Genomic DNA, 16647 nt, shown 5'->3' with positions numbered 1-16647 from the left:
CAGAAGTTTGTCATCTCTACACTAGTTCAGTGCTTTTCAAAGTGTGGTCCTCAGACTAGCAGCATCAGCATCATCTGGGAGCTCCCAGAATCTGAAACTCAGGGAGTGGGGCCCAGTCAGCTATCTTCTAACAAGCCCTCGAGGTGACTCTGATTCACACTAAAGTTTGAGGCCACTGCCCAAGATAAAAGTGGTTACTGATGAAGCACACAGCATGCTGAGCCTTTGTGTTTTGCTGGAGATTACTCTTCTGACTAGGAACAAAAATCCATTTATGGGTGATGAGAACACTGAAAACCACATAGGCTAACTAAAAGGCATGCCCCCAAGCCATACTCTTTTTCTAAGGGCCACTCGATGAGCAGTGCACATTATTACACAGCGTGCATTCTCAGAGCAGGTACCACCACACAACTGGCACTTCCTGTTCTTGTGTCATGTGATCAGTCATCTGTACATTCCCTGTGGAGAAAAGTGCTGACAGACAGGCTGCGTCTAACCCTAACACTCCCCAGTCCATCAGGGTCAAAGCCCCTGATATCCACCTGCTGCTCTCATGGTCCCGAATGAGGAAGCCAGGTGTGTGAATAGCAGAGTAGGTCTGCAGACATGGTTAAGAAGAAAATCACCTTAACAGTGACACAGAGATATTAAAATTACAGAGAAATGTATATTTAACATGGAGAAGTTCCGAAAGCATTTTATTTTCCAAAATCCACAAATTCCCAAGTGTGTTAATTAAAAAGAGAATCAATCACTTGATTGAGAATATTTTGGTTACTTTGGTCTCAAAGTTGGTACCAAATGATTAAAATAAACAAAAACCACAACTTTAACTCTCCCAACTCTGAGGATGTTATTGGTTTAGCTAGAAATGTCTTACCTTCATTTTGACCTTTGCACAGGAGGCCAGACTTTCTCTACAGCCCTTGTGGACAAAAGCACTGCAGCCTGAAAAGAAAGCAAAACTCAGGTGACATTGACAAGGCAGACAGACATCGATTCTGATTTTCCAGTGCCCCAGCTGCCTATGGGTTTCCTAGTGAAGCCACTCACACTTCAGAAAGTGACTCTAACTGAAATTGGGGATTGCAGTCCTCTTCTCTATGAAGCAGGCATGTGATGTCATTTGAAGGAGGAGAAAAAGAGCAAATGTGATTTCTGATTAAGAAAAACTACAAGTCTGGAACTTCTCAGGCAGGAAGCTGCAAGGCCATCAGAACTAAAAGTAAAAGGGGCTGGCCTGGTGGCACAGTGGTTAAGTTTGTGTTCTCTGCTTCAGCGGTCCAGGGTTCACAGGTTAGAATCCTGGGTGTAGACCGACGCAGCACTCATCAAGCCATGCTATGGCGGTGTCCCACATACAAAAGGGAAGAAGATGGGCACAGATGTTAGCTCAGAGCCAATCTTCCTCAGCAAAAAGAGGAAGTGTGGCAACAGATGTTAGCTCAGGGCCAATCTTCCTCACCAAAAAAAAAAACAACAAAAACTAAAAGTGTTGGCTGTCAATATGTAAGTTTAAGTCATGAATAAATATATAAGGAAAGCCCCTAATAGGGGCTGCGAAATTTTTATGACTGTGTCAAACGTAGAGTGTGGATTTGAAAACTGACCTGTTCATGTCCTACTTGGGATCTGAACTACCCTGAGCTTTTCACAACCCACCACAAGTCAAGAGCCACAGAAGAAAGGTCATCAGAACTACCCCAGAGCACTTCCGGGAGCCCCGACTTGAGAAAATGGGAGGCTTCTTGAAAGATGAAGGAGAGACCACAATTTGCCAAGGATACGATTTTATCTCAACTTTTATTTCTCACTCCCCTGGCCTACAAGGGCCACTGATGTAAAAACCCAGCCCTCTGTGACTCAAAAGGGTCACCATCAGCTCTAACTGCCGCTATGAAGTCATAAAATAGAACTGTGCCAGGAGGCCAGAGATGAAGTAGAAAGAAATAAAAGATCTGTCTTTGGGGACACCCAATGACGAAAGCCTCCCCAGGGAAAGGCTCCTTGAGAAAATCAACCAGATACCATTCATGAGGCAATGCTTCACACACTGATTCAGGAAGCACCACAGGTCCTGCCCATGTCAACTCACTAATTATGGGCAAAGATGTTCTTTTAGCTCATACATATTGACTCCACTCCGACTTAGGCAGAGTGGAGGGATGATGGGGAGGATATCAGAATGGAGACTGCCAGAATCCCAGACCCCAAAGGTCTTTTCCCAATCCTTCCTCAACAGTTGCTCCTGCAGTGCCTGTCTGGTTCACAAGTCTTTTCTATAATACCACCAATCATGTTGTATTGTGATTGTTTTCTCCTCCACTGAGTGCTCTTGTAGGGCAAGGACCCTTTGTCTACTGCTGAATCTTCAATTAAGTCTCTCTAGCAGTGCCTGGCTCATGGCACCTATTCAAATGCCTATTTTAGACCCCATGTCTACTTTACCCAAAAGCCAAGTGCCCTGACACAACCTTGATTACAGTTTGTGAAACATCAACTTAGTAACACTAAAAGGAGTACAAGAAGAACAGCTACCAAACTAAGTCTGATGTAGGTCCTGGCTCTGCTGATTAGTTACTGTGACCCTATGCAAGTCTCTTCTCTAAAGGCCTCATTTGCCTCATCTATAAAATGAAAAGAGGGACTACATTTTCCCCCAAGTTCCCTCTGTCTGTGATTCTATAAGACTCTTTATGCTATCTGAAGAAAGGGATAATTTTTCGAAGTAAATTCTGCTGGACTGTTCCATAAGGTTCATGCTGCAGAAGAGTTTTCAACTTCTAAGTCATCTGAATTATCACTAGGATAGACTCATCCTTCAGGGCAGGTAAGGGAAGGACTCAGTAGTCAGTAGCTCTGACCGGAGAAATCTTGGCTGAAGTTATCACCATAAAAGAGGCTATCAGGAACAACTCTACTTTTGCCAACGGGGTGGCCCAGAGTTGGAACTAGTCTGGAAGTCTTGGGGGTGGGGTGGGGTGAGGCTTTACTCTAGGCCTTTTACTCCTAGGCATGTGGATGCCTCCTATCTAGCTAACTTCTTCTAGCTCCACCCAGTGTGAAATTCACTGTCTGGTCATTTTTTTCTGATATTAATAAACCAAAAGAGACATCCAAGTTCATTTACCAATAGAAGCATGAGAAGGGACCCTTCCGGGAAAGGCTCACTGAGGAAACCAACAAGAGGAAAAAACCTGGAAGGTTTCATCTCAGTCAAAACTCTATTCTTGCTTCCATTGTATTCTTCTCCAGGAATCGACTGCAAGGGAGCTATATGGATGCTATGCTCCTTGTAACTTCTACTGTCCGTGATATGACCATTTCCATGTAATTCATGAAGCTGTTCTAGAAGCCAGCAGTTAGAAAAAGGTTACATGTCACCAAAATTAATACCAGGTTTCTCTGCAACATCCCGTTCTGGGCACAAAGAGGCCTTTGCAGAAGAGACCCCTGGGGAGTGACTCATTCTAATCAGCAAAAGGAAACATTTGAACATATTTTTCTTAAGAACCGGAAACCACTGGTTCTCATTAAATTGTCTAGTTCTCTGCTACTTGAAAATAAGGATAAATTTTGATAAAGAAATCACTGTCTTATTACTACTCAGAGAAAAAAGTAGAATCACGAACAGAAATCCACACAACTCCTGAGATGCCAATGCCATTATGCCCTTCTATGCATCATGCAATATAACTCGTATTCCAGGATCTAGACTCCAGTGAATCTTGGCTAAAGACTTTAAGCCTCTCTAGCCAATGGTCGTCCACAAAGGGTCAAAGAGGCAAGAGGTGGGCTGGACCATTTCTCTTCATTGATTTGTATTCAAAACTTTTTGCCTCTCAGTTCCCAAAAACTCTTCAATGGCTCCCCGTCATCTATAGGATAAAGCTCAAGCCTCTGAGCTAGATATAGCCCATCATGCGTGGCTTAAATTGCCAGGCCCTTACCATGTTCTGTCACACCTCTGAGCCCTGAACACAGTGTCTCTTGTGCTTGTGTCCCTTCCCCTGTCTTCCTTCCCCAGGCTAGGCTGGCAGGACTCAGCTCTATGAAGTCTTCTCTGACTCTTCCAGGGAAGATCAGATTCCCCACCTCTGTGCTTCTGGTGTTCCACGCCTGCCTCCAGGTATTGCACTGTAGATTGTACGTTACATGGTACTGGTCTGTAATGGCTGCACTCTTCCACTGGACAGAAAACTCCTTGAGGAAGTTTAATTTTGTCTTTTAAAAGTTTTAACATCCCTATTCCCAGTCCCAGGCCCATAGTAAGAACTAGACGCCTGAAGAAGGGAGACGAGTGGGCAAGTGAGCTCCAAGCTGCTGGACCCACAGCAAGAAGCATAACAAAGCAGTTGAGGCAAACTTTTATATTCACTTCTAGTAAGACAGAATGTGTCTCCCCCCATCGGTACCACTATCCTTACTCAGGGTACGTGATGTCTCCCCTCTCCTGCCACACAGATGCCTGGGACTATGGAGCTGCCTTGTTCCAAAGCCTAGTTGATCCATCATCTCTTTCTTATGCACAGGCTTCATAGCTCCCCTACCCATCTTTTTTCTCTATCTTTCACAAATCCCTGCTCAGCTAAAGTCTTTCAAACAGATCTTCTTTAATCCCATCCCTCCTTCCCCTCTCTCAGAGTCTTGCCTATTTACCTTTAAAAGAACCTCTCGCTCACTTCATTCTACCTAAACACAACATACTTTAAAGCATGGGTAATAAGCATATGAGGAAAACTAATGAATCTATACCATGGACAAGGAAAACCACACATTCTGAAATGAAATGAAATTTAGTGCCACACACAATAACAATAACTTAAAAATGTTAAAAACTCCTCACAAAACAATAAGAAAGAAACAAAGAACCCAACACAAAAACTATACAAAGACTATGAACAGGCAATTCACAAAAAACACAAAACAGTGCTCCACCTCTCTGGAAATTAGAAAAATGCAAACTAAAACAACAAAGAAATATCATTTCATATCCAACCAGATTGGTCAAAATAAAAGTCTACCAGTTCTAAGTACTGGTGAGGATATGGTGATGCAGGAACTCTCATCATCTACTGATGGATCTAGAAATTGGTACACCCACTTTGCAGAGTAATTTGGCAACATCTAGTAAAGGCGAAAATGTGCCCACTTCATGAATTAGCAATTCCATTCTTGGTATATACCCTGGTGATACACACGAGTACATAAGGATGTTCCTTCTAGCACTGTTTGTAACAGAGAGAAACCGGAAATAACCCAAATGACTTAGCAGTGGAACAGATTTGATATATTCATAAAACGGAATACCATTTAAGAGTTAGCAGTCAATGATCTGGATCCATCTGTTTCAATATTCTGGATCCCCCAAATACAATGTTGATGAGAATAAAGCAAATTACAGAATGAGATACACAGTATGGTACCATTTACGTAAACTAAAAACAAAAACATTAAAGATTGTTTATATATGAGATAAAATTATAAAACATAGACTACATAGACTTCATGATAGCATTTGTCCTTGGGGAAGAAGAAGAAGGAATCGGATTAGGCAGAAAAACATACGGGAATTTGACTTTAACTATAATGGTTTATTTCTTCAAAGCTAAAAAATAATCTGAAGCAATATGACAAAATGTTACTGTTTTTTCATTTTGAGTGCTAGGTACATAGGTGTTTGTTATATTATCCATGTGCCACTTTGTATTAGTATTTTTTTTTTAAATCTAGTGTATCAAATTCTAACAACCTTCAAAGTTCCTTGGACCTCCTTAGTTTTTAAAAAATTAATCACATTTGTGATAAATTTAAAACAATTTTCAATTAGATTTTATTGTCATATTCCGGTTACAAAAGTGCCTTTTCTCTTTCGCTTTAATGAAAATCAGTAATATCTTAGGCATTTATGGGCAACATAGGAGGTGGTGGATTTGCTTGAGAACTTGCCACTAATTCTGATCTACAAAAGTGACCAACTAGCACACTGTGGACACAACTTGTTTCCAAGGTGCATTCCTCTTGTTCCTTGCTTTCCAATCAGTTCCATCCCTCTATAGGGAATTAAGCAAGGGCAATTTTTGAGGGAGTGGTGCTGTCACTTTTAAACAGACTTCAGTAATATTCAAGTTCTCAGGCCGGTGTTTGACTTTTAAGAGACAACTTCAATTGATGAATCATAAAGGCAGAAACAACATCTAAGATGTGCTTCTAGTAAACAACTTGTCACACAAACCCACAACTCAGTTGAAATTTTAATATGCACTATAATACGGTCACAAGTCTTAGTGATAAATAGTTCGCATGGACATCTGCTTAACATTCTCAAGTACCTACTTGAAAAACACTCAAGTTGTTACCAAGTTGTCCTGGACTCAGTTCACAGCGACGGTTTTAGTGGTGTGCGTGGGTGATTTAGAAACTTCGGCCCCACTGACATCAGCCAAAGTCATGAGGTTAAAACCTTATTTTTTGTTTTGGAAAATAGACAATTACCAAGAACACAAGATTCGAAGACAAATCTAATACATTTCAAGCTCTCTGCCACAAACCATACCATGTTGTTATGGAGATCAAAGAATTATTTGGCCTTTTATTTATTTATTTATTTTTTAAAAAGATTTCCTAATAGCAGTAAGCAATATGCTTTCCTTTTTCAAAGTTCTTTAAAAAGGTCCCGGCACAGTGGTTTATGGGAACAGAGCCGACCCCTAATTAAATTCCTCTGAACTTAAAAGCAAACAGCCCAGTCTTCAACTTCTTTTTTCGCTATAAGGAGGCATCAAACAAAAGAATCTGAAGGAAAACCCACATGACTGTGAACTATCATCTGTCTGTTGTTGCATTTTTTTTTCCCCGAGGAAGATCAGCCCTGAGCTAACATCCATGCCAATCCTCCTCTTTTTGCTAAGGAAGACCAGCTCTGAGCTAACATCTATTGCCAATCTTCCTCCTTCTTTTTTCCCCAAAGCCCCAGCAGATAGCTGTACGTCATAGTTGCACATCCTTCTAGCTGCTGTATGTGGGATGCCGCCTCAGCATGGCCAGAGAAGTGGTGCGTTGGTGTGCGCTCAGGATCCGAACCCAGGCCACCAGCAGTGGAGCGCGCGTACCCAACCGCCAAGCCGCGGGGGCAGCCCTGCATTTTTTTTTAACTTCTCCCACCAGCCACCACAGATCTTTAGTCAACTGGTATATACTATACAATCTTTCTCTTTTAGCAGAAAAATAAAAGAACCCGTTAGAGAGACAAGCTTAAGAAAATCAGCTTTATAGAAGGAAAAGAGGAGTGGCCATACCTAACTGAACTGAAACTACAGAATGGCGTGAATAGTCAAGGACTGCCCACTAAAGGAAGGATTCACCTTCTTGACCTAAGCTCTACACAGTCAGAGTTCTGACGTAAGGGATCTTCTGATACTCCAGTCCATTGACCATCATTAGGGAATATGCTGGAGACTTCTCACTGTTCTGCCTACTAGAGACAGATCTGAGCAGCAAAACGGATCTGGGGAAAATTCTCTGATCCTTCTTAAGGATACAGGTTGAAGAGTACCTTTAAGGAGAGAAAGGTGCAACTTCTTCCTGTCATTTCAACCCTAACCAAGAAAACTAAAACAAAACAAATGACAACAAAAACAAAAAACTATTTAAATATGAACAACTTAGAGATACATGCTCTGAAACTGTCTGCAACTTCTTGTTTAAAATCTTTGGGGTGTGTGAGACACTGCCTGGTCTGGACTGATAGAGCTCAGATACAAAAGGCACGTAGATGTTCTTGGCAGCTGGTGTAATAACCACAGTGTTGATGTACAGAACAAGAGGAAAGCCACAAACAAGAGCCAAATCATCTCAGCTGAAGTGCTCAGACCACAGCAGTCCTCGTAAGAACACTGGTAAACAAAAATGAAACAAAACGCAAGTGCTCTGCTTGAACAAGACTGACTTTATTGCCTAGGCTCTTCTTTCACCTTCCTTTGCCCTAAATAACAAACTTCCTTTCTTTAATCAATTGTATGCAGTTTACCATCTCACATAAGCAATGAACTCTAAATGGCAGAAAACCGTCTATTTAGAGAGCTGCTTTTCCAGAAGAAATCCAAAGCAAAATCCAACCATCACACACATTCTAAACTCCTATGTCTCCTACTTAGATTGTACCTCGTCTACTTGTTTATTTTTTTAATCAAGGGAAACAACCTACCACAAAAGTACTCAGAAGCTGCTAACACAACAGAAAAGAAATCATTAATAATCTCAGTATCATTTTACATCTCTTAAAGCAAACAGAACAGAACCACTGGCAAGATCCAAAACCCCAAATGTAATGGATTTCTTACTCTGAAGGACTCCACTAAGCATTCCAAAGACCAAATTATTTGCAGCAGCTGGAAAGAACAGCTGATTATTCAAGGGAAGCTTTACATAAATGAAGTAGTAAGAACTGGAGACACTCCTCTCCTCCCCCTTTTAAAGTCACCTAATCTTAGAGCAAGAGTAGAGTTTTGGCTGAGAAAAAAAAAATCTGCCAGGTTTCTCCTAAATTAAATGCCTTTGAAGCAGTCCTAACAAGGGCCTTCAGTCTTTGCTGCCACTGTTTTTTCCCGGGAGTTGACTGCAAAGGAACTACACGGAAGCTTTGTTCCTTGCCATTTCCATGCCTGTGATCATGACATTTCCACAAAAGTCCACTCAGCTTTCACCCATGATTATGAGCTCAGACTGGTCCAGGTGTAATCCAGTGGAGTCAAGAGATGTTGATTTGTTTAACAACATTCTATCCTGCTGAGTCTCTTAGTATTTGCACACAGAAGGATACATTAAAGTGACTACAGACATTTGGAAGACAGGTGCCAATCAATACCAGCCATGATCACACATTATCATGATGGCCTATGTGGCTGATCTTTCTAATCCACGAGTCAAAACTGACTGAGCAGCCACTTGGGGTACGAGGCTCCAGGGGTCAGCAAACAGGGTTATGTTAAACCAAAAAGGGAAGCTAAGAGCACAAGGGTTTCCCGGGAGGAGAACGACTAACTGGAGGGATGCTACATTTCCTGAGACTCCTGGGAAGATCCTGAACATGAGAGAGGAGGGAGGGAAGAGAAAAAAAAGATTCTGAGTCCCCAAATTACTCATATTTTCCACTTCCTGCAAGATAACAGATGGTGCTTCCTACACACCAACATTCATTGTAGGTTCCGTTCTTCAGGAAGCTGGAGAGAATCAGCCAATTACTTTTGTCTCTTTGGGAAGATGACTACACATTGTTCCTTTGCTTCCAAGCCTCAATTTTTTCCCCTCTTCTTTTTGTAAGTGGCAGGCTGCACGCTGTCTGTCATACACAAACCTCAATGCTAGCACTAATGTTGTGCCTATTTCAACACCACCTCAGGAGCTGAGTGCAAAGCGCTAGCTGCAGCAGGAGCGCCTCCATTTCTGAGGTGGGGTGGTATGCAAATTAAAAATGTATTTTGAACCTTAGGTGCATATTAGGGTAACAATCAGGTCCTATCAAACTGTTCCTTTTTGCTGTCTGATGCTTTCAGTTTAAATTTCAAAAACATTAACTCGTTTCTTTGTTTTTGCTGAGCAGATGGAACTAAGATAACTTGTGACATTTTAGTTAGATCAAGCTATTGCCATCAATAAAAGAACCACTGCCAGAGGACATTATGATCCTGAAACCAACTGTCCAAAAGAAAAGACTTCAGCGATGACACACTGAACTCCATGAAATGATCTGCTTCCAGAGGAAATAGACTCCTTGGGTGACTTAATATTAAAATTTACAAGTGAAACCAAAAAAGTCCCATCCTACTTATTATAAACACTGTTAACATAAAACTAGTAGCCGATCTGCTATTTACCGGTTTTCTACTTTTAAAAAGTCTTAAATGAAATAAAATGCTATATTGTGTGCCATCAAATATGTAAAATATTTAGCATAGATTTTTTAGCTATAATTTTAACATTCACTTTTTTTTTTTTTTGGCAAGGAAGATTGGCGCTGAGCTAACATCAGCTGCCACTCTTCCTTCCTCTTTTTGCTGAGGAAGATTAGCTCTGAGCTAACATCTGTGCCCATCTTCCATTATTTTGTATGTGGGATGCTGCCACAGCGTGGCTTGATGAGTGGTGCGTAGGTCCACGCCCGGGATTCAGACCTGTGAACCCTGGGCTGCCAAAGTGGAGCACCCAAACTTAACCACTATGCTACCGGGCCAGCCCCAACATTTACTTTTAAATTTTGTGTGTGTGTGTGTGTGTGAGGAAGATTAGCCCTGAGCTAACATCCAATGCCAATCCTCCTCTTTTGTGCTAAGGAAGATTGGCCCTGGGCTAACATCCGTGCCCATCTTCCTCTACTTTATATGGGACACCGCCACAGCATGGTTTGACAAGCAGTGCATCTGTGCATGCCCAGGATCTGAACCTGTGAACCCCGGGCCACTACAGCTGAGAGGGTGCACTTAACCACTGCGCCACGGGGCCAGCTCCCTAACATTTACTTTTAAAGTCAATAAATGAGAACAAGGAAGCTGTTTTGATGGATCCAAAAGTGAGAAATCAGAGGTACATGAGATACTTAAAATTCACACATCTACCTCAGAATCTAATTTATTTCTCTATTTATTTAGTTTTGAATACACAATATAGAGAACATCTTCATTCACATAGATAAGAAGGTGCAAATATTAGCAGTTTTTTAAAAAAAATGGCTTGCCTTGCAATCACATTATATTTTTCAGTTAATTAGAGATGGAAGGAAAAATACAAACAAGTAGGTAGGCTGAAAGCCAGTTAATATGTTGACATTAAAATTTGCTTACACTTTTTAGCATGTATAGTTTTTATGCATGTTTAAAATTAGTTTAAAATATATAAATTCAAAAATCTGTGGGATTTCTAAAACATCAGTTCCACAAAAAACATTGTGAAAACCTCTGCCCTATCTGTTAAACTATTTAATTACTACACTGATGTGTGGCTGAGAACTTAAGTCTATAAGTCTCAAACCTCCTACATTTAGTTTTTCCTAATTGGTACCAGACCCCACACACGTGCTTTCTCCACGTGTTGCTTTGGTATCTTTGGGCTATGGAAGTCTCCAAGACGTATCCCAGATGCCCCTCTCCAGGAGAATTCTAGCACACATTATACTGACAGCATAAGCAGTTCAACAACCTATGGTGTCCTAGCTATGCCTCACCATGGAAGGAGAACAGAAAAGATAATTTTTATTTATGTTTAATGGGAAGAATTATCAATAAAACAAAAATGGGCTTAGGATGCCTGTGGTTAAAAGAGGTGCTACATTATAGTGGAAATATACATAAAGGATATTTTTACTATCTGACAAATCAATCAGATGCCAGTTGCAGGTTTAATTCTGAGTCATTATCGCCTAATGTAGACTAATACTTAATACAGCCAAGGAGGGCAAAATTCAACTGTTTTTAACCTAGAAATAATGTATACAGAAAAATCAAGGGCAGTATAAGACTAAATATGCACTGATATAAATTAGACAACTTTTTCCAATCTAAATTTAAATTGAAAAGTTGTCTGGAGCCAGCCATGAAAAGAGTCATCCGTTCGCCATAATCATAAACCAATGGTTCTTAAACCTATTGTTCTCTACGGCACAAAGAAAGAGATTCTTCGGGTCTTCAAAAAAGATTTTCCACCTCTTTTGTCCCTACATCTTCTGATAATATTTCACATCACAGTTCAGAACTAAGAGCTGGAAGAATCAATCACACTGCTTCTTATTCAATCTGGTGCTTCAGAAACAGTGATGGAGCAACTCTCAAGTCTTTTGTCAAGGTGACTGTTTTCCAGTAATAATTCTGCTCTTTGTCCGTTAAATTCTTGAATCAAATATCAACATATTTTGCTCTTTCATCAGAGACCAGCTGACAACTAGAAAAAGCTCTGAAGCTATCAGTGATCCAAAGTTTACATTTTGGTTTTACTCATACAAACAATATATAAGTACATTCTTAAAAAATTCAAACAGAACAAAAGTATGAAAAAAAAAACTTAGTCTTCCTTCAACCTCTCCTCCCCGAATCACTTTCTTCAAATTGTTAATAGTTTGATGTATACTCTTTCAGAAATTCTTGTATATTTACATAACCAATTACTGTTTACTTATTTGTTTTCTATAAATTGGGATCATAATACATGTCTATTTATTGCCTTTTCAACTTCTCAAAATGTCTTGGAGATCCCTGTACCTGCAGATCTATCCCAGTGGCTGGCAAACTACGGTCTGTGGGACAAATTGAGCCCATATCCCGTTTTTGTGAGCACTGTTCTACTGGAACACAGCCACATTTATTTTTTACGTCTTGTCTACAGCTGCTTTCGTGCTACAAGGGCAGAGTTAAGCAGTCATGACCAAGTCCTAAGGGCCCGCAAAGCCTAACACACTTCCACCAGTTCCTTTGCAGAACACGTTTGCTGACCCTTGAACTATCCTATTCTTTTTAGTATCAGCCCAATATTCCATCTAATGAATATACTATATTTTATTGATAGGTATTTAGGTTCCTTTTAATTTTCCCACATTATGAACAAGGCTGCAGTGAGTAAATACCAAGGATTAAACTCTTGAGAACTCTTTTATAAGTCATGTGTAAGCAACCTGAGAAAGGTGCCTGGCATGTACTGCTGCTCAGTAAATACTTGTTGAGGAGCTGCTTTCGAATAAATCACAATACCAAACACAGTGCCTTGCAGAGTTCGGGCAACTGGTCTTTGCTAACTTCACTTAAGATCAGGAACTCAAGTGTATAATTATTGAGAGTTAAACGTAGAAAATAAACCCGGTTTGAAGTCAAAGATTTCCTAGAATATTCACCCAGCTCTCTCCTTACTAGAGCAGACAACAGAGTGAAAGCCATTTTCCTCCTTTATAAACAAATATAAATCAGAACAATCCACTGATGATGCAGAGCACTGAAATATTTGAAAACTCTCCATGGAGACCCTTCAAGGACTATTCCTCTTCTTGAAGTTTTATTCAGTTATTTTTCAAATCTACCTCTTGGTTTTTACGTTCTGCTCTTCCGTTAGGGATTCCTATTCCTTTCAACCTCTTAATAATTCTCAACATCTTCTCTTACTTGTGCCTCTGCTAACTCTTCCTCCTTGTGGTTTACTTCTTATTGTAAGCTCATCCACAGCTTTACAGGACTTTTCTTTCTCCCGTGGGAACCTCTAGATATCCTGTCCTGCCAGAGTGACCCTATGGTATGCAGTTCTGCATTTACTTCAGCGGGGGACCCTCCGGGTTTCATCATTCCTAGACTGGCATTTCATTAAACCTCTAGTGAAAACTTCTTAGCTTGGGGTTCCAGTACATATAGACGGTATTAATTCAGACCCCAGATTCATATCCAAGGGAGAGTTCTCACTCAGGGTCCCGGGGAGAGGACAAGTTTCCTTGCTGCTTCCGAAGGGCCAGGGCGTGGATGTTACCGTCTGTAAAGCTCTTGGTTTTATTCAGGGGGCTCAGTCCCAGCTCCCACTATCTGCCCTGAGGCCACACATCCTCTCCCCAATTGGGAGAGATGCTCTTCACTGCTCTGATTATGAGTTCCCTCAGGAACTTTCCTTTTTGCAGGCTCCGTTACATATTAGTTTAAAAAATACATTTTATCAAGCATTTTTATGTTTTACAGCAGAAAGCAGGTGTTCAGTCTGCGTTACTGATAAAGTTCCTTGAATGTCAATTTCATCCTGCCAATCAAGAAATACGATCTCTCCCTGTTTTCCTATGAGACCAGTGCTCCCCAAATGGAGAACAGGCACTTTGTAGGAGGGACACAAAATGATCCTTTGGAATACAGGAGGAAAATTCTACAGCTCTCATTTATATTGAATTGACTTAAAAGAGAAATGGAGTTAATATATAGATTAATACACTGGTGCCTCACTCGGCCCTTCTGTTAGGCAGCCTCACTTTACATATGATACCAGAGGTTTCTTGAGAAGAAGAGGTCCTCAGAAGGTGGGCTACGGATGTGTAGTGGTGGCACCCTTCCTCATTTGTTTACTTTCAGCATGTTATGATTGATGGAAATTTATAGCTCAATTAAGTGAGTTTATGGATTATATTTAGTTTCAACTAAAATAAAATGAAAAAGAGACTTACACAAATTCCTGCAAAGACACTATGGATCTAAGACAATATCAAGAAGACTAATAACTAACTAGCAAACAAGAAAATGGCAAATCTGACTTCTCTTAGTCCTAGAATGAGCTCTTTATAAGTACAGTATAGGACATATATGTAATTTTTATGTTAAATATATATACCCTGTGAGTAGGCTGAAAATGTTCTCATGATTGATGAACGTACTAAGAAGGGCTCAGTGACTACTGCCCTCAGCACCAAGTTATCTCAGCACTGACAGGGGACTGTGTCCAGCGGCTGAAAGATGCAACTGGAGACATTCAACTGAGTCCTAGGCATGAGTTCCATTAGAAGGATCTGGCCTCCACAATAAAAACGCTGGCGGATACTGGACAGTGACAGTCTCCTGTTTCCTAGAGGTCACATAAAATGTATTACCTCGCTGGAGTAGTTCTCAATTTCCTGGCAAGTCACACATGAAGGAGGACATAAATGTGTGATATATCTGCCCACAGTATGCATAAAGATTTAGACGAGAGCTCCCATGAAGCTGTTGTTATAAAAATAGGACAGCAAAACAAATAGGGCTGCAGACAACATTTAGGGTATACTATATCCATAAAAGTCATTTTACAAGAATATGCATGATAAAGGCAGTCATTTAAAAAGTCACAACAGCTGAAGCATGGAGAAGACAGGCTGTGGGCTATGGGCTGCCTGTGACTCCACTCTCTTCTCTTCAAGAAAGCGAGTGAGTGGAAATTATTATTGCAGTAACTTTGACTCTGCTCAAATAAACTTGTAAAAATTCTGAACTTCAGTGTTAACTATGTTTAGTAATCACTTGGGATGCTCCATACAAACGACTGAAGACACGACAATGCCATGACATCATGGTCTGAGAAGTGCTTCTTGGTGTCTCAATTAGTCACTATTTTGTCTGAACTGGTTACAGGTATAACATGACGCTAATCACCTCAGCCTTCTGGGTGACTGGGCTGGGCCTGGGGCGGCTGGACTTCCATATTGGTCACTTCTGACAAGCAGCCTCCTTGATTTACCTTGGTGTCTGCTATGGATATTATGCCTTTCTCTCCGTGCAATGATCAAATTTTGAGACGTAGTGCCTTAGAGCAGGGGTCTCCAAATTAAGGCCTGTGGGCCAAATCTGGCCTGTAGCCTATTTTTATATGGGTTATGACCTACAAATGGTTTTTACATTTTTAAATCGTTGAAAAAAATAAAAATACTAATATTTCATGACACACAAAAATTGCATGAAATTAAAATTTCAGTGTCCGTAGATGAGGTGTTACTGGAACACAGCCATGCTCACTGGTTTATGTAGTGTCCACGGCTGCTTCTGTACTATCATGGCAGAGTTCAGTAGTTGTGGCAGAGACTGTACAGCCCACAAAGTCTAAGATATTTGTTATCTGGTCCTTGACAGAAAAAGTTAGCCGACCTCTGTCTTAGAGTAGCTTATCAAAACCAGGAACCATGCTCAGTTAATAGACGGCTTCAACGTGGTTTTAAGCAGATCAGCAATAGGTCAATGGGGAACATCTTTGCACACGAAGGTACCCTCCCTTGGCAGCCACCATGACTTGATGTTGGTAAATGGCCGAAGCATGTACCAAAGTACCAGAATAAAAAATGTGCATATGAGACCTGACAAGGGACAGCTGGGCAGCTTTAGGGTTTGAGGCTACGAGACTGTTTTGATGCCTACACAGACTTCTGGAACAGGCAGTGGCTTGAAATTCAGGCTGCCTGAAAAAACACAGGCTGTATGTTATACATCTAGAATTTATTTCTTTAATGATTATTAAAGAAAGATATAAAAAGGGCTACTTCTAAACGAGGAACAGATAAGGAGTAGGATGGATAGGAAACCAGAAATGAGCTTTCCTGAGCCAAGAGAGCTCCATCTTACAGAAAGAAGCATTCTCTTACTTGCACAAGTGTAGGCATCTTTGTTGGTGAAAGGCTTCACACACTGGCTACAGCTGATCGGACCCACAACAGGAATGGAACTGAAAGTATGCCCATTGACAGTCTTCTTGTCCTTCTCCTTCTCTTTAGAATCTTTCTCCTTCTCTTTAATTTTATCTTTCTCTTTTTCCTTATCCTGCCAAAAAAAGCATCAACAGTTAATTGAACACCAGAAGGCCTTCCCTTTACCTAGGCACCCAGATGGCATGTGGTCAACAGTGGTCGGTGAATGTTTTGGACAAAAGTTAGGAACACTGTTCTGGACAAATTTTTTTTTATTAAGTTGTGAGCACCCAAGCTACATTAGAAAAACAACAGGAAGACTGGGCAGGCTACACAGTTCTGCCAGTGGCTTGTTCAGTGATTATTTATACTGACAGACAAAATGCCCAAGGCCCAACACCGGAAAGAGGCTTCTGGTGTTAGAGGAGTGTGGGGTAGCCGTGAATCCTCCCCAGGAAGCCAAAGCACAGCCCACGTAGGAAGCCAGCAGTGAG

The 16647-nt window shown here is 40.9% G+C and overlaps 1 protein-coding gene across 6 annotated transcripts in view; it reads right to left on the bottom strand.

The window, feature by feature from the left end:
- Positions 1–16647, bottom strand: part of AKAP13 (A-kinase anchoring protein 13) — a 341772-nt gene that overhangs the window by 30278 nt on the left and 294847 nt on the right. For all 6 annotated transcript variants that reach the window (XM_058542397.1, XM_058542391.1, XM_058542392.1 and 3 more), the window contains 2 exons: positions 16112–16286; positions 884–951 (listed from right to left, as the gene is read on the bottom strand). In XM_058542397.1, coding sequence (XP_058398380.1) covers positions 884–951; positions 16112–16286 — 243 coding nt within the window. The remainder of the gene's footprint in view (positions 1–883; positions 952–16111; positions 16287–16647) is intronic.

This window comes from Diceros bicornis, chromosome 5, assembly GCF_020826845.1.
Source record: "Diceros bicornis minor isolate mBicDic1 chromosome 5, mDicBic1.mat.cur, whole genome shotgun sequence".
Taxonomy (NCBI): domain Eukaryota; kingdom Metazoa; phylum Chordata; class Mammalia; order Perissodactyla; family Rhinocerotidae; genus Diceros; species Diceros bicornis.
Note: the sequence above shows the minus strand (reverse complement) of the source record. Positions and strands in the feature narration are given on the sequence as shown.